At 44.2% G+C, this 24,340-nt stretch overlaps 1 protein-coding gene across 1 annotated transcript in view; it reads right to left on the reverse strand.

The window, feature by feature from the left end:
- Nucleotides 1-17,304, reverse strand: part of PEX7 (peroxisomal biogenesis factor 7) — a 75,418-nt gene extending 58,114 nt beyond the window's left edge. The window contains exons 1-5 of the mRNA XM_019550188.1: nucleotides 17,118-17,304; nucleotides 12,996-13,053; nucleotides 10,933-11,083; nucleotides 2,707-2,784; nucleotides 1,288-1,396 (exon numbers count right to left, since the gene is read on the reverse strand). Coding sequence (XP_019405733.1) covers nucleotides 1,288-1,396; nucleotides 2,707-2,784; nucleotides 10,933-11,083; nucleotides 12,996-13,053; nucleotides 17,118-17,253 — 532 coding nt within the window. The 5' untranslated portion in view covers nucleotides 17,254-17,304. The remainder of the gene's footprint in view (nucleotides 1-1,287; nucleotides 1,397-2,706; nucleotides 2,785-10,932; nucleotides 11,084-12,995; nucleotides 13,054-17,117) is intronic.
- Between the last annotated feature and the right edge of the window lie 7,036 nt (nucleotides 17,305-24,340).

Below are 24,340 nucleotides of genomic sequence, written 5' to 3' on the forward strand. Positions count from 1 at the left end.
CCCTTTTAAGCACCTTCTCCGTAAGCTGAGTGTGCCTACTTATTTCCTCATACTGCTTTTGACTTCCATCTCCTTTTATCACTTTTGTTGTCCACCTTTGGGCCCTCTCTAACTTTGGCACATCCTTTGTAAAATATGGAGTCCAAAACTGCACACAATTATCTAGATGAGGACTAACCAGTGCCTCAAAGAGAACAAGAATGGTTACACAAATGAGCTGGAGGTATTCTGTACAAAAGTCCTCAATCCTTTTAGATTACAGGTGCTCCTCAATAGACTCAAGGCACCCTGATTGAGAATCACTGATTCAATAGATCACTGTTTAAGTACTATGTGCTAATGGCTTATTATGAACAGAGGAAAATCTGCTACTAATAAACTACTTTATTTCCACTGTCCAAAGAGAGTCAAATAAAAACAGCCAACCTAGATAAATGATATCAAGTCAAACTTTTAAAACATATTTCAGATTTTATTGTTTGAATGACTCCTAACATAAGGAAAGCTTTGGGGACTTTTTATAGTAATTGTACCACCATAATTAAAAAACAGAAATATTTTTAATGCCTCATTCTCTGGGGTCCCATTTATGACTCTCAAAATTCACTTAAAGCAGAGAAAAACCAAGTTTCTGTCCCAGTTCTATCATGAAAGTCTTTCATTATAGTGAAGGTAGATATCACAATGACTAATCTCTTTCCAAATCAGTATGCAGTCATTCACATGGCTCCAGAGATCCAACTCAATTTTTAGTAAACTAGCAGCAGAAATGCAGCATAAGTAAAAGAAAGTAAAATTGCTGATATTCTTCCTCTCTGGGGACAGAACACTGTGACATGTATCAATATATTACATGATGAATTGGGAGCATTTGTCTCCTACTTTTGGTCTGAGAGATGGCTAATGGCCTACTGCAACTATGGATTCTGAGGCGAGCTGACAAAAGACATAAGTTAGAATATACAAAAACGCATACAGCATGTAATAGCAGTCAGCAATGAAAAATTATCTGAAGGAAGGAGAGCTACATAAAGGCTGGAAGTTTTTCATATGGTGGGTCACTGAGGTGAGGCAACTCCTAGATAATTACCAATCCCTGGTGAGAAACCAGCGACTATGAATTAAAGATCGTAATAGAACCTACAAAATCTATCCAGAATCGTACGTTTCTCTTTTCTTTCTCCGTGTGTGTGACGCACACTACCATCTGCTGGACAAACTGCTGAAATAACTCAATAAAATGCAGGTTTCTTTTTGAGCAGAGCACTACTTTCCTAAAACATTTACCTGAGGCAGATGCAAAACAACCTGGGATGTGTGGAGACCATATAGTGCTGTAAATGACCCCTTCATGGCCTTTAAAAGTGCATAATGACTTCCCCACAGCTGGGTCCCACTAAATAAAAAGAAAAACAAAGTCTGCAGGCACAGTGTGGCAATACTTGAATCATATAATTTATACAACATTTCCTTAGCTTATTTTAGCATTCCTTACAGAGTTTCCAAAAAGCTTTTAAAATAATTTTATTTTACTAGGTTATGTGTACAATAAGGTTTTTACCTGCATATATGCACAAAATGTATATCAATCTTACACTACCATCTTTATTAAGAGAAAGAATAAAATATCTCAATATTACAGCCATTCATACCGTGTGCATCTGCAAAAATGTGGTCACCAAACACAATTTTACATATTTAAAACTATCCTTTGAAATACACCTGGCTGCTTAGCTATTTAGATGTTTTTGGAATCAGAAGGCTAAATGGCATACACATGAATGTGGGAGCACACCTGTGCCCATTTACCCCTATATTAAATTAGAAACAAAAATTAAAAAAACAAATTCAGCGGCCCTCTTGCAATCATTTTACACAAACCTCTGAAGGATATCACTGTGTATCCTGCACCTTAAGATTTCACAGGATCCTTCCTTTAATGCACACAATTGAGAGAATCCCTGTGTTTCAAGAGATTTGTATGTGAAGGGCAATGTTACAAGCCAGTTAAAGAAGACATTACAGTACTGGTTTAAAGACAGAGGGGAAAAGAGACAACAAAAAACTGTGAAGTAGGGGTGTACCTATACAGATTGTGGGAGCCAATACCAATAGCAGATTTTTAAGGTGACATAATGGCCAATACCAATCTGATTTCCAATACAGCTTCATGCAGCTGCTAAGTCTGTTGTGGTGAACAGGGAGGGAGGAGGGAAGGGGCATGGGGCGGGGCAGATCAAGGCTCCTGTGGTGAGGGAGAGAGTGGGGCAGGGGCTGGGGCAGGCTACAACCCACGCCACACAGATCTGGGGCACAGAGCCATCTCCTGCCCCTCTCCATCCCTCATTGTAAGGGTCTTGATCTGTCCCCCACCCCTCACGTCCCTTCCCTCTCCGCTCCCCATCCACCATAACAGACTTACCAGCTGCACATAGCTCTCTAAGCTGCCAGGCCGTGCTCATTGCCACCTGCGTGCTGCGCTGCGGCTGCGCGCATGCATGGACATTTATTGGCCAAATTCTCGGCCACATCAGGTCAATTTGCAATGCACTCAATTTTCTTTATATCAGTGCCGATCTGATATCAGACTGATGTATCGGTGTACCCCTATTATGAAGGGCAAATGCTGTTTTTGAACACAAATAAGGAATCTCACATTAAAAAACAAATAACATTATTTGGCCTTCCATAAAAAGTCCAACATACCAGTTTGGCTGTTTGATCCCATGAACCAGACACCACTAACTGCTCTCCTCTGGTTTGGCTCCAGTGAACACTATAAGCCTACAAATTATATAACATTGTTTAGAATAGCATTAGCATCCAAGCTTGATTTTCCAGCTAACCAGAGTTCCATTAAGAATACTTGGATTTTCAGTTTGCATCATACTCAGCTGAAAACGTGCACATCTGGCACTGAAAAGAAGTCAGTGAAGCCACTTACCTATGTAGGTTATTTAAATTCAACATCTGAAACAGTCTTCAAGTTCTGTTTTTTGTTGTCATATAAATAAATACCCAACACCAACAGACAAATCTATTAATAAAGGAGTAAGTTTGAAATGTGTTGAGTATTTGTTGTGAAAAGACTCCAATATCTCTTAAAGACCTCCATATCTCTTACTTCTTTGCACACAAAAGTACTTTTATAGAGTTGGCTTATTTAAAAAACGAGTATCATCAATAGAAAAACTGATTTAAGGAACAGAATAATTAGATATGCCAAATTTATGCCCTTAAGGACCTCTCTTTCATATATTATTACAAACAGAATCACTATATTAAAAGAATGTTAAGATTGCAAAACTAAGCAACATGCAAGTTAAGAAATTCTAAAATTAGGGCAGATGTCTTTAGTGTGAGGGGAGAACAGTATGCCAAGTAAATAGTTCAAAGTACAGTTGCTTTCAACTTGCATTTCAGCCTTTTCTAGATTCAGGTTAGGTCAGCTGTTTTTATCCAGCTGCCGATTTGCTGCACACACATTAGCGATGTTGATATGAAAATGAGGTATATGTCTGGCTGTCATCCTCATAGAGCTGGCAGTGCTAACTGCCTATTATCTCAGAACCACATAATGCCTTACATATACCAGACTGCATATTACACCTACTGTATTCAAGGGTGTATGAGAGTCGAGGTCCTGGAACAAGCCAGGTTGTTTTATTCTCTTCCCCAATACAAACACAGGTGCTCCAGCAGCAGCTGGCTTGAGCAATGAGGAAAGGCTAACAATGCAACAGAAATGCTAACTTTCAGAATTTCCGTACACAGCTACTTGATTTTTAATCTTAGTACTCCAACAATGCTAGCTGTTGCATTATACCAACAGTTGATACTTTAGGCAAGAGCAAACTAAAATTAAGAGAAAAGTAAAAGCTCAGGCAAATAGACAACAGTAAATTCTAAATGCATTTTACAGAATAAAATCAATGAAAGCATTCTTTTGTCTTACATTCCAATGGGACTATATTATAACTGGAGCAAATCATGCGATTAAATTAGCTTTGGTTATTCATGAGGTTCAGCAAATGGCTGGAGCTGGAACAAAATTCAATGTCCTTTGATAATAAAGATGTGCATTTACATTAAAATTGTTTTTGCTTCTTGAAGTGGGAGGATTGAATCATATTTGGAAAAACAGAAAATCGATCCCTGCCAATTTTACCATTAAAACTACTATAGATGCAATGGCAATGTCTATTAGAAATGTCAGATGTGTATTAAGGATTAAGAAGGCAATCAATCATCTTAAAAAGCATTGTCTGTTGGTGATTACCACAAGGTATTAATTATATGCTTTTCAAGATCCAGCCTTTCAGTGAATGCTTGTAAGGCCTGATCCAATCCTTCCATATTTCATAATAAACAGTCAGCCCACGTGAGTGATGTTGTCTTCTAACCTATGGCTGGCTGCCTTCAACTCTCCACACCCCATGTTAAACCAAGAAATTGACAGAAAAATGTATCTGGCAGACAACAGATGGTGTAGCTGAATCAATAATAATCCTACAGACAGTATTACAATTACAAAACAATATGAATAACAGGAGGTGCACTAAACGAAAGATCTTAGGGATCATGTTCTACTTACATTTTTGTACAACAAGCAGCATAAAGCCCTTGGACACTTATCATAAAATAAACTTGAAAATTGGATAACAAAAATAATTCACCTACCAGAATTTTTCATTTAAAATAACACTTTATAAATAATTAAAACGGTGACCAAGTCAAAGAAGCAAGTTTACACAGAAAAACATTCACAGGTGACTACACTCACTTGGACTTCAGCTTTTGCTTCACAGGCCATGAAGCACTTGAGTCTTGTGTTAATTTATGACCAGGAGTGGATATCAAGTTATTTGTTACTACTTGGACACCTACCAGCTCACCAAATAAGTTGTGATATTATCTGGATAAAATACATTCACTAACCCACACAACAGGGCAGAAAAAAGCTAATGATGACAAAAGCTGTGTTTAGTGGTATGCACGGGGAGAAAGAAAAGGATGCAAGGAATAGCGAGATAGAGTAAGAGAAATAAGCAATTATAAAGTAAGATACATTCAGTACTATATTGTGTTGCCCTCTTAAAAACATAATAAAGACTGTGGAATACAGTAAGTCTGGAAACATTAAAAAAAGGAAGTAGATCAGAACACAACTCAAGTGAAATTGTGGTGAGGCAATACTGCTAACTGCAGTAGATAATTTCTGTATAGCCCTAAAGAAAACTAAGTTATAGTACTATACTATCCTCCAGAACCTACATAAATCCCATCTGGATCAGGCTTTGTACAATTTGGTCATTAGTATATAAGAAAACACATGGTTATTACATAAGAAAGCATATAATCATGAATTTTCCTGAATAAAAAACCAAGTAAATTCTATGATCGATTACATCTAAGCAGCAACTAGTGCTTCCTTTGAAAATACTACAGGTGGTCCTGTATCAGCTTTGGTAGAAAGAAAATGTACTACTTTCAACCCCAAAATCTGTTTGGTAACTATTGCTCTAGAACAGTGGTTTTCAACCATTTTATAGTTCAACCTTTTTATATTCTAAAGCGGGGTACATATATTATATCCCCCCATTAGATGCAAAGAACCCCTCGGAAAATGCTAGCTATTATTTTTCACTAGATTTTTTACTACAGAAAAATAATATAGCTGTTCTTTGGTTGTGAAGAATCCAGACCACAACAGGGCAGAATGTTTTTAACAGTATGGATTTCTGCTGAAATCTCTTGGTTTACCTTGGAAATCATGTCTGCACACCTAACAGTGCTAACATTATGTGGCAATCTGTGGCATCCTTGAAAGGATCTCAAGGCACCCTGGTTGAGAATCACTGCCATTAATGGAAAACTACTTTAAGTGATCTGTGTTGGTTACCCATCAAGTTATGGATTATCTCTTAACTAGACCTAATGTCCATACAGCATATGTTTAATAACTATTAGATTTCTCAACTTCCTATCACCACAAGAAACTTCACTGTGCCTCAAAAAAGTTACACAGATAAAGAAATGTCAAGCTGAGGGTAATATGCCATACTAATCCTCTTCATAGCTCCATGCAAAGATTTAATTATAACTCTGACATACCACATGCTTCAATTTTGCTCACCAGCCATGAGCACTTGGTTACATTGCTAATGGCAGTGAGAATTTTTCATCCCTTTCCCCAACGTGTTCCAAGCAAACTGAAGTGTTTTTTTATAGATGTTCCAAGCCTTATACAGAATTGGCGAATTCTTTTTCAACGGAGTGAATGATGCCCGTGATGTTTTAACATCTGGATTACTTGGCTTGCTTTGCTTGTGGTTTTATGATCAATCATACATACCAAATGGCAGGGGCGGGGAAGGGATGGGGAGTGGACTTTTTTTGTCCTGCAACAAAAGACACTTTAGGTTCACAGATGAACACTTCCCTTTGAGGGTCTGAATTACACCAAAGCTGCAAAGGAAGTGAGATCCCTTTAAAACTCCACATTGTTATGCTCCACCTAATTTTCAGGCTCGGCTCATTTCCTCCTCTTCGTTTTCCTCAACTTTTCTTCTATCCCACTTCTTTTGCAGCTTACTTTTTACCTATTCCACTTCCCACTGACCCCAATTCCATGACGTCTACCATCTGCAATCTTAGAAAAATTCCCTCTCCTTGCATTACCTCTTCTCCTCTTCTTAGGGTGCTTCATGTGTTTACCACAAACACCACTACCTTGGCTGTAACACCAGCAACAACTACTGCACCCTGCAAGAACACATGGCCCACCAGCTGATTTTCACTTATGGTCTTGAGCACCAATTTGTTGTCATACTGTAGCATCATGGAGGATGTCACCTTGCCCCATGTCAACAAGTTACATTTGGCCAGCATGGGTTGGCAGCTGGCCGTTCAAAGATATAGCTATGCTGAAGGGTAATGACTCTCCTAAACAAGCCTAGAAATGTAAGATATTTGTCTTGCATTTTATACCTTTAACTTTTCTTATGCAGCTAAGACAAATAGGAAGCTGAGATTGAAATGTATTTAAAAGTACTTAACCCCTGAAGGTGGTATCTGGGAATTCTTTCCAGTGCATTTTGTCAGTGGCGTCACAGTGGGCAATGCCTGCCATATAACTCCCTTCAAGAGAGCAATCCTGGCAGAAGCAGAAGCTGACAGGTGTTTAAACAGCTTGTGGGATTTTTCTGGCTCAACCAAAGCCCCAAACCTCCAGAGAATCAGCAATATGCAAAAGGAGTTCTTGGAATGCTTTAAATGTATTTGCTACTGACACCGCTTCACCCAGCAAGAACAAGAGATCTTTAGGAAGCAAGACAGGATGCTTATATCACATCCCTGGATTCTATGCTTCTGGCACCTGTGGCGTAGCCAGGGAAACCACTGACGAGAACTTGTATGGGAATACAGGGAGGTTTGCCTGGCCCTAACAGATCTTGTTAGTAAAAAAAAAAAAAAAAAAAAATCCAGTCTTGTGTGCATGACATGCACAAACACCTACAGTAGAGACCACACTAAACATACCTAAAGAACAGCTGTATTTCTTACACTCAATACACTAGTCTTCCTTGAAGCATTTCCTGTCTAACCTACCATAGCAATAAATACTGCTGTGTTATACAAGGAGTCATTCCAGACTGACATACTTGCTGTCTGGTCTCCTACCCAACTCCTTATTCTCTGCTTCAGTAAATACCAGACACACACATGCACAGACACTCATTAAAAACCTTGCAGGAAATTTACATCTATACTACATTGTTAAAAACCTTCTCATGTAAGTCTAACATTGCTATTAGCTGTCGAATATTGTTTGTCATCCATGTCAGTTCACTCTTAAACTTCATCTGAAAGATCCTGAACTCTTTACCTTGCACTACCTCTGGCTGATTGTACAAGAGCCTATATTCTGATCCCATTTGTGAACTGACCCTTCTCTTTACTATTTATATTACCCAGCCACTTATCTCTTGCTGTTCTGAGTACCTGTGCATGGTACCAGATAAGCACTCCCTGTGTGCTCTCTCTCTCTCTCTCTGTGCTCTATTCATTTCCACTAAGTTCTATACAGTTAAATAAAACTATTTTATTGATTTCCTTCCCTTTCCAAAAAGCACCATTTCAGAAGGGCCTGCCAATCATAAATCTATTCAATGGCTTACATCAAAACACACTGCTGTACTAGATCAGCCCTGATCAGAGGTCTATTTAATCTGTAGCGGTCTATGAGGAACGAATACTAGATATTTCTTTCATTTAAAGCCATATAAAACACAATTGTGACATATTCTGTGGAAAATTTTTCTGAACTCAGCAAGTTAGTGACTGGTTTATGTCACTCATATTACTTTATACAGTGCAAGAAATTAGCTATATTTCTCAAAAGATAGTTTGTAAGAAGCTACTGGTCAGCAAAACTGCTTCAATACAGTGCCCTTCTTTGAAGACCATATTGCTTCAGATCTACAAAAAAATAATTCCTCATCTTTATGAGGGAGCTGACATACCATCATTTATTTTACAAGGCTGAAGTTCCTATGAAGGAGGAAAACCACATAGCGTAACCATTTTTTTTTTTTACCTATAAGAAAACTACATTTTATATAGATACATACATAAATAAATAACAGATCTATTGATCTATCTATCTGTCTATAGAATCTAGTCAGGCACAGATCAATAGACAGACTGACTGATCCACATACATCTATATCTATTTCTCTTATGTGTGTGCGCGTGCGTGCGTGTATGAATCGGGGGAAGGGGGGGCAGCAGCAGGGGAAGGGGAGCAGCAGGCCTGTGCCTGATGCAGGGAGTGTTGAGGAGGACCAGGCCCGAGGGTGTGGAGAAGCCGGCCCTGGGGAGGAGCAGCAGGCCCAGGCTGATGTGGTAGTGGGACAGGAGTGGGCTTAGGGCTGACGTGGGGGGGACGGGGGGCAGGGAAAGAGCGGGCCTAGGCCTACTGCTTCTGCTGCGTTGGGCCGGGCCTGCTGCTCCCCACCCCACCACCGCCATGTCAACCCATGTCGGCCCTGCAGGTGGTGACAATGGAAGGGGGGAGAAGCAGACCGAGGCCAGCGCTGGTGGCCTTGCCCCTCTGCAGCATCCTGGCCCCGCTTCCCCCACCATGCCGCCACCGCCACCTCCAAGGAGCAAGGGGCAGGGGGCCAAGCCAGCTCTGGTGGCCTCCCCCTCACTCCACTCCATCATTGCCCCCTGCAGGAAGCAGGGCAGGGAGGGTGATGCCATCTCCCTGTTCCATCTGCTCCATTGACAGGGACATGGGATGGAGGCGGTGGCATCATGGTGACACTCCACCACACTACCACCTACTGTCCCAACGCTGTATTCACACTCTGATTGGCTATTTCAGTAAAGTGTTATGGACAGACAGACAAATAGATTAAGGCTTTCATAATATTATAATATATATATTGTGTGTGTGCATGCGCATGTGTAGATACATATATATATATAGATGCATAAATGCACGTACATACATACACACATATAACGAAACATAAAAAAATACCTTATAATACAGCATTATTTTATCTTTATTAATACTGTAGCGGTAAACAAATTGATTTTACAAAAACGTTAGTCTTGCTATATTAATCCAAATCCAAAATGGCTTTGAAGTTAAGACAACCCCCACCTCAATAATTAGATTCTATATGTAGAAAGTATAACTTTGTTATAATCTCTATGTACAGAATCTATTTGGTGGAAGGACATCATAAATGTGTCCCTTTAGCTGCTGCGGTACGGAAAGCAGCGGTGGGGGTTGAACAGCCAGACTCCCACCCCTTTCTCCCCATCCCATGCCACTCCCCATACTTGTACCTGTTCCCCCTGTCCCTGGCCTGGTGCTGCCTGCCCCTCCGTGCCTGTGCCTGCCTTCACCTCCATGCCCCCCTGAAGCACGCCTCCCCCACCTGCTCATCCCAAAGCCTGCCTCTCATCCCTACTCCCCGACTACAGCCCATCTCCACCACCTCGTATTTCCGCCAGCAGCCTGCACCCACTGCCCATCCCCCAGTGTACCTGCCCTCCCTAGACTCCCTGCACACCACTCGGCCATATCTTCTACTGCAGCTCTGCTCCCCTGGAGCAGTCAACAGCAGTAGTGGCCCTGGCCCTGCCCCAGCCCAGCCTGGCATATGAGAAGTGACAGCAGCTTCCCTGCCTAACAAGACATTCCAACCTGGGACAGGTGGCAGAACACATCTGGCTTCAGCCTTGAGCCTGGGACCAAAGTCAAAGCTGACCCCCCAACACGCCCCCAATCTACCCCAGGCTGATACTTAAATCCTAGACAAGGCTTTCCTCACCCTCCACCCCTTGCTGACTGGCGGGGGTGGGGGAGAAAGCTTGTCTTGGATTCACGTAAATATGGAAATTCTGTCAATAGATTTACTGGAAGGTTGATCATACCCATATACAAAACCATGCTTTTCTCAATGTTTCTCCTTAAACATGGCTGTAATCTCTGGATTGTGTCCAACTCTTCTCTTTAAATTGTGAAACCCTCTGGCTGAGACCTGGTCTGTTCACTAACACTTCTTATGAAGCCAGAGGAATTACCATTGAAGGACTACTGCTACTTAACCCCTCTGAAGAATCAAGAGGACAATCACTGAAACATCCCATGAAATGTGTTAGTGTCACATGACTAAATGTCACCAATTCCACGTGCACTTTGTAGTTTAGCTCATGTTCAAAAAAATTTGCTCCTGTTTAGCTCACTTTTAAAAGGTTACATATAGCTCCTAGCTATAGGTTATGTGTAGCCCCAAGCAAAGAAACTCACATTTGGAAAAGTGATTTGGTAAAAGTAACCCCTCCCCCCAACTTAATAATGCAAGCAATAAAAAGGCAGTGGAGTTAAAGTTTCAAGTGTGCCTCTTTTACCTCCTGAGTGTGTTCTTTATACACTTGCAGTGGACCTGTGGGTTTAGCCGTGTCCCAGATCTGCAGAGATCCATCCCCACTAGAAGTGACCAGCACATGTTCATTGTTCTCACTCCATGTCACATCAAACAGGCCATCACTCCAGTCAAAACTAAACCAGGGTAATCAAGATATTCATCCATGAGAAATGACTTAATAAGTGGTTGGATCAGTTACATTCAAAGATTTACCAACATGTTCTTTAGGGTACTGTATTCACCATATGTCCATAAGAACACTGGTCTCAAAGAAGAGCCTTACAGATGGTAGTGGTAAACACAGAACAGTCTTCAGGGTTATAATAAAAACATAGAACTTTCTATAGAACAGCAAACTCAGAAGACAGCAAGTGCTTAGTAGATTGTTTAATAGCTAAGAGCAGCAAGCTACCTAATTATTAACTGAAAAATAATATTCTCTATATCCTAAAGTTGAGTTGCTTACTATACTTAAATTTAAGACTTCTTCTCAGATTATGCCAACCAATCACTTTGCATTTCAATGTGTTTCAAAATTTTTCTTCTAGTCGTGGCTCCACCAGTTTTTAAGTGAGACACAGCTGAGCTGTGAGGGGTGCTAACCACCTTAGAGCAGGGTGTCAGACACATAGCCCATAAACAGGATTTGGCCCGCAGAACCATTGCATCTGGCCTACCAGCAATCCAGTGCGCTATTGGAAGTGTAGGTCCACAACACCACATACCCCTAGCACCGCACACCAGCCAGAACTGTATAGCACTGGGCAGTGGCACAAAGCTGGAACCACGTGGCCGCCTGGAGCCACATTTGGGCAGCAGCACAGAACTCCGGCTGGTCAGCAGTGACATGAGCATGCAGCAATGCTGGACTGAGGGCATGCAGCAGCGAGAAGCCAAGGGTATGCAGAGGGATGGAGCATTAGCCGGGTGTGTGCAACTGAATGGAGCCATGTTTGGGTGGCAGCACAGACATGCTGTGTAACCCTGAACCCATGCTGCCACCTGAGCACAGCACCATGGATCCAGTGTGGAACAAGCCCCCAGTGGGGCCAATGGTCTGGATCTGGCCCTGCAGAGAGGCTGCAGCTGCGAGCTAGGGCTGGGGCTGCACTGGGCTCTTCTTGGCGGGGGCTGGGCTGCACTCAGGGCACGCAGTGATAGCACTGGGAGGGCAGCTATAGGCTGGTTTCAGCCACCCCAAAGTTTGCCATAGACCCCACCAGCCCCACCTCCCAGAGCTGCCACCCATCCCGCTCTGAGTGCAGCCTGGCCCAGCCCCTGCCGGGAAGAGCCCAGTGCAGCCCCAGCCTCCAGCCTGCCCATACTACATGTGCAGATCCAGGGCACATGCCCCACTCCCATGTGGTATACACAGCAGTGGGAGCTGCCCCTCCTACCCCTGCATCAGTCCCTGCCCCAGCCCCACTCCCTCCCTCACTGCAGGGGTCTTGATCTGCACCCCCATGCCCCTTCCCTCCCTCTTCCACCACAGTAGACCTACCAGCTATACGCAGCTCTCCATGCTGCCAGGCTGTGCTCCTTACTGCCTATGTGCTGCACTGCAGCTGCGCATACGCACAACCCATTTATCAGCTACATTATCGGCCACATCAGGCAAAAAAGCCAATTTCTGATATAGCCAATTTTCTTTATATCAGTACCGATCTGATATCAGACCAATGTATCAGCGCACCTCTACTTACAGGGAAACATACAAAACAGTATCTGGCTCTACTCCTTCAAGCCCATTCAGTGGGGAGCTTAGATGAAATGAGATGACACACTAGTTCTGAAGGAAGACACAACATTAAAGTATGACAGCCGATTCCTCTATTTCCCCTAAAATAATGTGTGTCATGGGTGGTGTGTCACCTTCAACTTTAAAAATGATATTTAATATTAGAAGCAAACAAAAGGAAAGCAACTTGTATTTAAGTACAAAGATGTACAGACTCCGTAACAGAGATTCTAAAATAACCTGGTCAGTCTTTGCACGACAAGCTATATATGGAAATCTTTCCATTTTAATAAGCAAAAATGTGTTACCTTCTGAGAAGACCAATCCCAGTTTCATTTTGTTCTAGCACTGCTAGTGTCCCACAACCTGCAACAACAAAGCAGAACAAACCATCAATTGGCTTAATCCAGTGGGAAATATGAAACAAAGGTTTTCAGTCAATGCAAATATGGAAGGAATATGAACCTCCTTGACAGACTAGGACAATTAACTGTAGTTACAGGTAACTTGTTTGGGTATACTTATGTCCATCTAGATATGGGGTGGGTAAAGTCTGACATACAGGCCATATCATGCCTGTGGAAAACTCCATTTCCCAGAAGCCCCTGCCCACATTGCTGCAGCTGGTTTCCAATTAGACCCCAGTAGTGGCGGCACTATGACAGCGCATGGCCAAGGTTTCCATGGGGACTGGCCCCAGCAGTACTGACAGGGCACATGAGTGGGCGGGGAGCTGCTCCGGGGCTGGGATCTTGCAGTGGTGACAGTGTGGTCTGGAGCCAGGGCAGAGCTGTGATCTGCCCGTACACCCTGGCTCTGCCTTGGTCCCAGTACCCACGAGCAGGTCCCCACCCAGCCACGTGCCCCACCAGCGCTGCTGGGGCTGGTCTCCATGGAAACCCAGCCGCCAGGCAGTCACGACATTGCTGCTACTCGGGTCTCCATGGAAGCTGGCTGCAGTGATGTGGGAAGGGGCTGCTGGGAAATGGAGTCCGGCCACAGGCAAAATCCACCATTTTGCCCACTCCTGATCTAGATAGTTCATTAGCACCGGTTTTCTAAATATCTACTAGAAAAGTGGGGAAAGGGACAGCTCATGAGGGAAAAAAGCAGGAAAACACTTCTCATACTTTTCCAAGAAGCTTTATGTCACAGATATACTCGTATAGGATTTTTCAAGATCCAGTGAGAATATACTGGAGATAATACTACAGCCCTTCAGACAAAAGATCTGATAAAGCTAAAATTTACTGTGGAAGAAGTGAGATACTCAATCCTAAGAAAACCATACATATGAGGGAGATGCTCATAAATAGAAAAAAAACAAGCCCATTTGTGTCTGAACATGTTCACATACTGTTCTTACAAGACTGGGTAAAACCTCAATCTGGCAATGGGACTACAAGAAGGGAGCTGGGACCTGCCTCTGCTAAGAATAGAGAAAACTTTTTTCTTCCAATGTATTTACCCTGCACATCAGACTACTTTTTAAGCTACTCAAGCATACTGCCATCACAAACTTAGCTTTCCCCTGAGAGGATTGTTCTGGATTGGAACAGAGGACTGGAAGAGGCTCCCACAGGCCACTAAGTCTGCATTCACAGACACTGAAGAACCCTTCTTCCCCTCATTATAACTCTAAATTCTTAAGCAAAACTACGAGAAACAATACTCAGTTTCTTCCTGGCCCCAACTGGCAACCAACAAAACCCTGTGGCATGGGATTCCCAGATACCTTTCTACCAGCAACAGGGATAAAAATACAGGAAAAAAAATCTGGTTGGGAGGGAAACTGGCACCAAGGCTCAGGGGCAAGGACAAATGTGAAGGTCACTTTCTGAAACTGACCATCACCCATTAGAAAAAAGAAACAACACAAATCACATCTGCATAACGCAGAAGCAACAAAGAAGGTGGGAAATCACAAAAGTTTTGGAAGATGTTGATAAGATGTACACAGTTTAGGAGTCTGATGATGCATTTGCAGGTAACAAAAGCTTTTTACCAAAGCAACTTTGTGAAGAGATGGAAATATGTGAGCTATTTTGGTTCCATAATAATTATACTAAAAAGACTGTACATTCCATGTTTAGGTATACAGACGCTCCTCTATCATGGTAATTATATGATGAACAACAACACAAAAAGAGCAGCAGCCCCTCTTGCTTCCACTTCAGTGAAAGGGGCAAGCAGCAATTGATTTTAAGGCAGGACTGGGCCCTCAGTCCTGAATCTACCAAAGCATGCCAAACTAACTCTTTAGAAGTAAGTTGTTTCAGCCAGGCTTCAGAAGGCACACACCTGCATGTGAAGTTACACATTACATTTATAATATACTAAGGGTATTTAAAATGTGAGCATACGCGTATCTTAACGCTTAGTAACTTGTGCAGGCATTTGAGGGAAAGAGATTGGCTTGCTGCAGTTATTTCCTGTCTGAACGGGAGGAATAGAAAATAGCAAATAGGTTTTGTTATGCTTTGTGGCTCTCCTTTCATTTGTTGTGCAGAAAAGCAGTGGTGTGAGGTTGTACAGGTTCAGGCTTCTATGTACAGCATGCCCAGCTCTATACCATCATAAGAACATGAGAAGTGCTGTACTGGGTCAGATCAATGGTCCATTTAGCCCAATAGTCTGCCTCTGACAGTTATATCTTTTATTTGTCCCAAGCAATCAGTGATGTGCCCTTAGTGGCCACCCTCATCAATGGGGGCTTATAGCTCTGCTTGGTGGGCTTTGGCCCACATTCTGGAATGGCACATCAAAAGGCAAAGTGGCAGAAATGGATGCTAAACAAGGAGAGCACTGAACTGGTTCTCTCTGGAGTGATCTACGCCCTTTTCAATACCTGCCCCAGCATCCACCATTACTGGTTTAGAGATGCCAAAGGAAACATCTCCAACCATTTGGTTTAATAGGCCATCAACAGTTGGATCATCCATAAATTTAAACTGTCCCTTTTTTTAACCTGGCTCTGCTTTCTGCCTCTGCCACCCCCTGGGGCAATGAAATCCACAACATGGTGTAAAAAAATAAAATAAAAGGACTTTCTCTTGTTAGTTTTAAACCAGTCACCTACTAATTTCAGTGGATCCAGTCTTGTTGGGATCCCACCAGGGATCTTTTTCAGGATCCTCTACTTATAAGCTGGTGTAGCCAGAGGTCTAAACAGCCTTCTTAGGAATTAGGGGATCATAGGAAAGCAGAGCTAAAAGGGACTTCACAGGACCATCTAGTCCAGCCCCCTGCTCAAGGCAGGACCATCTCAGCCAAGTGCTTGCCACACCTGCTCTTGAAAGCTTCTTGTGACAGACAGTGTGCAGCTGTAGTCACAAAGGCAAATAGAGAGGGTAGATGCACATGTGTTCATAAAGAGGAACTGTAAGCAGGTTATTTTATCAAGGTAACTCTGTTTCTCTTATTCACCTACTTCTGTTCTGCTTCTGGCATCAGCAGCTAACATTCTAGCATGGTCTGATATGCAGAAATACTTGAAACAGTTAAGAGTCCTTCCATACACAATGAGGCCAACTGATGATAATGCAAAGAGAGAAGAAAATACAGCTTAGACAAGTCTATACAAGCATTTATTTCTAAATGCAATGCATCAAATTGGAGAAAGTCCAGTGGAGAGCAACAAAAATGGTGAGGGGGCTGGGGCACATGACTTCTGAAGAAGGGCTGAGAGAACTGAGCTTATTTAATCTAGAGAAGAGAAGACTGAGACATGGTTTAATTGCAGCCTTCAACTACCTGAAGGGAGGTCCAGAGAGGATGGATCCAGACTGTTCTCAGTGGAGGCAGATGACAGAACAAGAAGCGATGGGCTCAAGTTGCAGCAAGGAAAGTTTAGGTTAGATATTGGGAAAAACTCTCAAGTTAGCCAGAGAGGCTGTGGACTCTCCATCCTTGGAGGTTTCTAAGCCCCAGGGAGACAAAGCCTTGGCTGAGAAAAGATGGCTGGGGACGGCCCTGCTTTGAGCGGTGGGGTTGAACTAGATGACCTCTTGAGATCCCTTCCACCTCCATTGTCTAGGACAGCATTTCTCAAGCTGTGGGTCACAAGAATATATGAAAGGATCCCAAACACACTTTAAAAAACACATCAACAAACTTTAAAAATTGATTCTCCTTTAAAGGAGGAAAATGTGGGGAAACACAGTTTTTCCCTTGCAGGCTGGCAGAGCTCAGGCCCCCTCGTACCTCACACACTGGTGGGGCTGGGGCCTGGATCGGGGCTGGTCACAAATGGGTTCTGGTACAAAAAAGGTTGAGACGCACAAAAATTGGGCTCTATGGAGATGCCACCGCTTCCCCAGGCAGCCTACTGCCGTACCGGCTCTCACACAGTCAGGAAACCGCTCCTCACCTTCATCCTCGGCTCTGCCGCCCCTGCTGCTGCCCCCCTACTGCCACCTGCCTGTGCTCACCTGCGATGCCGTAGTGCTGCGAGGTGGCGCACGCCACGCGCCCCGCCAGGTAGGGCGAGAATTCCACTGCGTAGCCATGTCTCCCTGGCAACCGCAACACCTGCGAACGCGCCGCACTCCCCCCGCCCGGCTGCATGGCCACCGAGCCAGCCGGCGCGCCCGAGACAGCAGCGAACTACTGCGCAGGCGCAGTGACCCCCTCCTGTTGCTCCGGAAGTGTCGGGGTTGGGCAGAAGCCGCGCTGGTGCCATCTTGGGTGTGGGCAAAAGGAGGGGGAAGGGGGGCTGGGACTGCCTCTAGTTAGCACCTTCTCCTGGCTGTGCTGTGGGTGTGGCGCTTTGCATCTAGGGGTGTAGGTTGGAGCGATGTTAGTCTAAAAGCATAGGCAGATAAGGGTCTTTGGGTAAATGTGATGTCTTTTATTAGACCAGCTCAAATCGTTGCATCCAATAGCTTTGCATCCAGCTTTCCTGCCCTCCCAAGCTGAGCGAGGGAGTGGGAAGCAAGCCCAGCTTGGGAGTCACAGGGTGGCAAAAGTTGCAGCCAGTTAAGGGAGCTGGCAGTGCTGCACCCAGCTTATATTGAGCTTGTGCACTGCAGGGTGTGCAGGAATTGTGAGTTGCCTTGAGACACTGCAGGGTAGCAAGGTGTCATGCATTAGATGCCCCTGGGGTTTTGAACCCTGAACCCTTGGATGAAAGTCTGGAGGTTTCTCTCTCTCTCTCTCTTTTTTTTTTTTGGGGGGGGGGAGAGGGAGGAGGTTGGCTGGGGTGTGAGGCTTTGGTATCAGTTTCTAGGGCAGTGTTTCTCAAACCATGGGTCATAACCTGGAAGTGGGTTGCAAGAATATATGAAAAGGTTGGGAGCAAACTTTAAAAATGGATTCTCCTTTAAAAGAGAAAAGTGGAGGATGCGGTTTTTCCCTTGCAGGCTGGCTGAGCTCCAGTCTGAGAGGGGCTGCTTGGGAGACCCCTACTCCATATTCCCTCCAGCCCCATCAAATCCTATCTATATATGGATAAGCAAAGATAGTATGTAAATCCTGATTTTACACTTGAGAAAACAGAGACAAACAGAGATTAAGTGACTTAGCCAAGATGACAGGATATCTATCACAGACCTGGAAAGTGAATTCTGTTCTGGGATGTAAAGTCCTGCTCTTCAGGCTCATACTCAATACCAAAATCCTAATTATAATAACAATTGTAATACCCACATTAATATGTAGTCCTTAAATTGATAATCTTGAACCTAAATTACTAAAAGCAATTCCAAGAATTTATCAGACTCTCAATTAAAAAAAAAAAATAGTTGAAATATGTGTTTGAACCAATTCAATGACTGAAGAATAATGGCATGTACTGTAGAGACCCAACGCTAATTGTCAAATTCAGACTTTGTGTCAGCACAGACTTCATATGACCCAGTAAACAGAAAACATCATAGCATCTCCTACACTCTCACACTCTCACTGATTGCTTGGGACAAATAAAAGATATAACTGTCAGAGGCAGACTATTGGGCTAAATTTATAGGATTAAGTTATTACTGGGTGTAATTTTACATTGTGTTATTAGACCAGCTCAAATAACTGGGCCAAAATGTACCCTCTATATCATCCCATTAAATCAATAGGTTTGGCTAAGGCATAAAGTAAAAGAGAATTTATGAGGCAGAAGTTTGGTCACATACAGCCTTCAGTGACCAAGAATGAGTTCTGAAATTAAAAATGGTTGCAACATTGAGCCTGGATCCAGAAAAAAGTAATACACAAGTGCAAAGTCCACACTTATTTACTTTGCTGTAGCAATTTCCATATTAATTTGCAGACAAGTTATCACTAGCACATCAAAAGTGTTAGGAAAGTTTCATTAACTGCATTTTTAAGCTATTTTGCAACTCTAGCCGGAAGGTCAGTATCATAAATAACAAAGTTCTGCAAAGAGGTTGTGCAAAGCTTTCTTTTACAAGGCAGAACCAGTTCTTTCCTAGAACCAGTTCTTTCTTAGACTAAACATGAATGGAGAACGCCTTAAAGAAAATCTTTCATAAACAGCCTTATTGGGCAAAATATCAAGACATATATATATATATGGATACAAAAAAAAACTCCAACCCCCCCAACTCATTTATTGTAACATAAGCCCCAATCGTTCACTCTCACAGAAAAACCTCTAAGAAAAGGCCCTGAGGAGTCACTTTCCTTGGAATGCGCAAAGGCTAAGGTCTCACATTGTCCTGTGATTTTCCCAAGCACGTGTGAAAATTTCAAAGAAATTCAGGGGCTATGTAGCAAAGGCAATCCCTAGCAAAGGCAAGGACCTCGTGACTTGGTATTTGCTCTGCCGCTCAATGGCCCTGCCCCAGTTTCCTAGCTGTGGGGCTGAAGGGGCTTCCCCTGGCTACACTTGGACACAGAGCTTGTGGAAAAGATAAAAAAGCCTGGGACTGTATAGTATTTTCCACTTATTTTATATGAACAGAAGAGGAACAGTGAGTCCTAAAGCTCTGTAAAGTCAATAAGAAAACTTACATGCTTCTAAGGTCACTTTCTTACCTTTCCTGTCTGTCTTCCTGCCCACAAATGAAGCCCAGACTGTCCAAAATCTAGATGGGGAGGAAATGGTGGCATCTCAGAAGTCAGGTACCAGAAGCCTACTTTGAGGTAAAGAAGAAAAGATGTGTGTGCATACCAATGCAGGATGATCTTGGCTATAAATATGTACAGAATCACATGTGAAACTACAATAGCAACTAGCAAGTGAAACCATTTGGCAAGCTAAAGCACCTAATGCAGAAAATTTTGAGAAAGGACTCATGATCTAACAATTAAGGAAAAAGTTGTTTTGCAAGCAGAGAGGAGAAATATAAACAAAGCTTGGAAACACTGCTTGCATTTTCCTGCCCAACCTGCAGAACCACAAATTTATTTTCTAGTTATTAAAAATATTTTGTTAATATTCAATATGAAGGACAACCAATATCAATGCTATTTTGTTTATCCTAGAGTCACTTAATGTTTCTTCAGCCCCAAAATATCCCCACCTAGGAGTGGACAGCAGGTGGCAGCCATGTTCCATCTAAAAGTTAAGACAAGAAGGCTGAGGGAGAAGCACTCTAACTTTCAAGCTTTACTCGTAAGTGCCAAGGGTTAGGTTGGGAGCAAGCAGAACACACGTTAGCTCTTGTGGGGCGGGAGGAGGCGGTTGCAGAAGGGCGGGGCTCAGAGCCTGCCTACATGGGCCAAGCCCAGCAGGTAGAGAGGGCTCTCGCATACCTCCCAATGTGCCCTGCAGGCTCCTTGGGTTCCCCAAGACTCCTAGATGGAGCCAAACAAAAAAGCCACTACTGATTGGCTGGTGGACATCACAGCTGTCCACCTGGACCTTATGCAGGAGCTATTAGTCATCACCACAAGCCACCCTGTGCATGCCCACCCAGTAACACCCTACACCCACCAAACGTGTGCATGTGTGGGATGCCTAGGTTTGGGGGGGTATATACACATATATATACGTGTGTGTGTGTGTGTGTGTGTGTGTGTTTTCCAGATGCCTGTATTGTGTGTGTGTGTGTGTGTGTGTGTGTGATGTATGCCTGTATTCCTGCCCCCAATCCTGGTGGTCCTCACCCCACACAGTAGCAGGCTGTCTGAATCCGCAAAGCCCTGACTAAATAGTTCCTCCCCTCCCCAGAGTGCCCCTGCCATGGCCCCCACCCACATGGGTAACTGGTGCCGCCTTAGTCAGGGTGTCAGCGACTGGGTGGGATGGGTCCCCTGTGGCAAAACTTACCAACCAGTGAGTGGCTGCGCTGCTCCCAAAACCGGCCGCAAAACTCCCAGAAGTGGCTGTGGTGCTTCCAGAAGTGACCGCAGCCTACATCCAACACTTGCACTCCATGGCCAATGCTCGCGTGCACGGGGGGGTGGGGAGTGTACTGGCACTCCTGCCTGCCCCTCTCTCCCACCGCCCATCACCCAAGTGGAGAGTGCTGCCAGTCAGGGAGTGCACCAGCTCTCTCAGAGGGTGCATGTACACCTCTGTGCACCCCCTATGCATTGCCACTGCCAGGCCATGGGTGTCCAGCCCCCAGTTCCTTTGGCCCTGCATCATGGACACCACTGCCCACAACCCAGGCTGGCCAGGCCCCAGTCCCTCTCCTTTTGCAACCCCTGCTACCCCCACAGGGGTATGCAGTGAAGCTACAAGAAAAATACAGCCCAAGGAAGAGATGTGCCTCATTTTAATCAAATGTTGAAGCTGCCAGGCTTTTAGTGTTTATGAAACAAAAACTGTGCGATGTTGCCTGCTCCAGAACTTGGAACCTTCTTCTCAGTTAAAATTGAAAGAGTGGGGAAGAGACCCTGGCTGCACTGGGCGGCTATGATGACATTTAAGGAGGGGAGTAGGCAGCCATGGGGGGGCTCAACTTAACAAACACAAGTCCTTAGGGCAGCAGAAGGAATACTGCCCATGAAACTGCCACCCCTTAGTTTAATTAAATGTTGCAGCTGCCAAACTTTTTGTGTGTATAATAAAGAAAAATTGGAAAGCTACCTACTCTGGAACTTGGACCCAAGCCCAGGAGGCTACCTATCCTCGCAGGGGCTGCACTGCTCCCTGACAGCTGGATCCAGGTCTGGAGTGGCCTGACCCGGTGGGCTGCCCGCACTGTTAGCCCCACTGTTGTGAGCACTCCCGCACCCTTCCAGAACCGGCCAGGAACCTCTTTGGGGCCCTGTACCTACACCAGTAACCACCAGCTGCTAGGGGTAGTTAGTTGGCTCTAGATGGTGGGCTGAGTCAATGCCAGCCCTGGCATCAGATCTCAGGCAGCCTGATATCCCTCCCCTCCCTGAAGTAGGCCTCGCCAGATGCCTCCCTGGCTCCTGGAACCATGAGTCAGTGGCTCCAAAAGCCCAAATCTCCTCTTCAGGGCTCCCCTGCCCCCCAGCATCTCCCAATCAATATGCAGTGTGGAGCGTTCCCCCATAGCCACTATCTAGGGCTGCCATCCAGGGTCCCCCCTTCAGAATTTTTGAGCATGTCACCCCAGGCTCATGCTGGGGAGTCTGGTAGCAGCCTGTCCCACCGCTCTGACCCAGGAAGTCAATAGTCTCCCTGTGGGAGGTGGTGCTGATGCCACTCAGGGGTGTTGTAGCTGGATCCCAAGTGGTCTTTGACCCTGCTCATAAAATCTTTATCTTGATGCTGCGATTCTCTCAGCTCCACAGCAGCAATGGTGGCCTTCCTCAGACAGCAGGTGTCATTTAACCAGCTTTATGGTCCTACTCAATGTAACACTGACTGATATGACCCCAGTAACAATAGGAGGTAATAAACCTTGCACCTCAGCTTTGTTCCAGGCCAATAGTGCAGGGGTTAGGGAACAGGTGTTCGAGAGGCATGAGGTGGAGAGCATCAATAAATCAGTATCATCATCCTTCCATGTGCACAGTCATCGAGCCAAGAGCATGCTGAATATCAGAGTATGCAACTATAAGCACACCCTAACCTACCAAGAAATCACATTAGACCATTCCCTCACCTATAAACATTGCATTCAGAAGGTCAATAGTAAAGTCTCTTCATGGCTGCCTTTAGATTTTTAGCCAGCATGACATGGGGTGCCAACTTCAAAGTTTTCAGAACCACTGCACTTTCAATGGTATATACCCCAGCAGAGTGCTGTGTTCCTGTTTGGTCCCGAAGCTGTCACACTAAAAAGCTCAATACTGTACTTAAAAGTGTACTGAGACTCATAACAGGCTGCACAACTTACACACAGATGTATTCCCTTCACTCCAGGGTATTAGACCAAGTGACATAAGAAGACAGACCCTAACCGCTCCCCTGCTGCTGAGTTTCTGGGACCTTGGAGAGCCCAGAGGCCAGGTACTATGGTCTTGTGTGTTGAGCTAAATTTAGATAATGGGTGGTGTGAATGAAAACGAAATGGTCATTCAGAGTAATCCGGTCTGAAACCTGTTCTTATGTCGTTTTATACCAAAACCAAACGAGTCCCCCATTGGGCATGAGCTTGACAGAGAATTATGAGTCAAGCTGAACAGACTAAGATCTGGATATGGACACTTGAAAACAACACTGTAAAAGATGAACATCTTGGCCAGCCCCCTGTGGAAATGCAGTGTCCAGCAAACAACATAGCACTTAATCAAAAGCCACAATCTTTACAAATGGCCAGATGGGGTAGATGGAATTACATGCTGAGTGATAATACCAGAGAGTGGCTTATAGCTGGCTAAACAGAACAAGTTTGGGGGGGGAGGCATGGGAACAGGATTTGAGCTCCGGCTGAGGATAGAGCACTGCCCTGCAACAGGGGGAGCGGCGTGATACAAAGCCCCATGAGTTGTCAGTGGAATGTGACCTAACATCAATCACGATGGGATGTGGTACAGATGTTCATTATGGTGCCCTAACCTTCAGTGCTCAAGCCTGATATCACATCTATCCATGGTTATCTTAGAGAGGGATCTGCCATTTTTACAACTCTGTGTACAGATGTGCCCTGACCAGTTATAGCTGTAGAGTGCTTTCTGAGAGCTTACTGTGAAATAAGTGTAACTTTTGTACCTGGCTGAAATTTCTAGGACAACATTGTGCTTTCCTCATGCTCAGAAATAATCCAAAGTTGTAAGGAGTGTGATGATGCACAGTGCTACTTAACATAGCACCAATTTTACAGCTCTTCACAGGCCAACTATCTGAGCAGTTATTCAGCTTCTTGGACAGATTTTGTGACCCAGCCTGTGCACTGTGCTACCTCACTGCACTGCTACTAGTAACTTGTGCTAGATAGTTTTTGCAGTGCTACTCTTACGCTAACTAGCACTTGTGTGAACAGTTAAACTGGCAGAGTTTGGGGAGCTAATATGTGCTGAGCTAGCACAGGTACATCCCCATAGTGCTGCCTTACACCATTTACCTAGATCTTAATAAATAGAGACCTACCAAATTCACAATTTTGCAGATTTTTTAAATTCCACGAAATCCAGCATTGTCTGTGAAATCCACAGAAAAAACAGTAAGGCTGCTGGGGCCAGCCCAGTGCTGGCCTCAGCCTTCCCTATCCCACCTGGGGTAATTCGCTGCATGCCAAAGCACACATGGCATGGGTGTTCCCCAGGGACAAATAGCAGCAGCACAAGGTGCACCGCCTCCACTTGTCCCCTGGGAACATCCACACTCTTCTAGACA

This window comes from Crocodylus porosus, unplaced genomic scaffold (genome assembly GCF_001723895.1).
Source record: "Crocodylus porosus isolate Cpor-Errol unplaced genomic scaffold, CroPor_comp1, whole genome shotgun sequence".
NCBI classification, from domain to species: Eukaryota; Metazoa; Chordata; order Crocodylia; family Crocodylidae; genus Crocodylus; species Crocodylus porosus.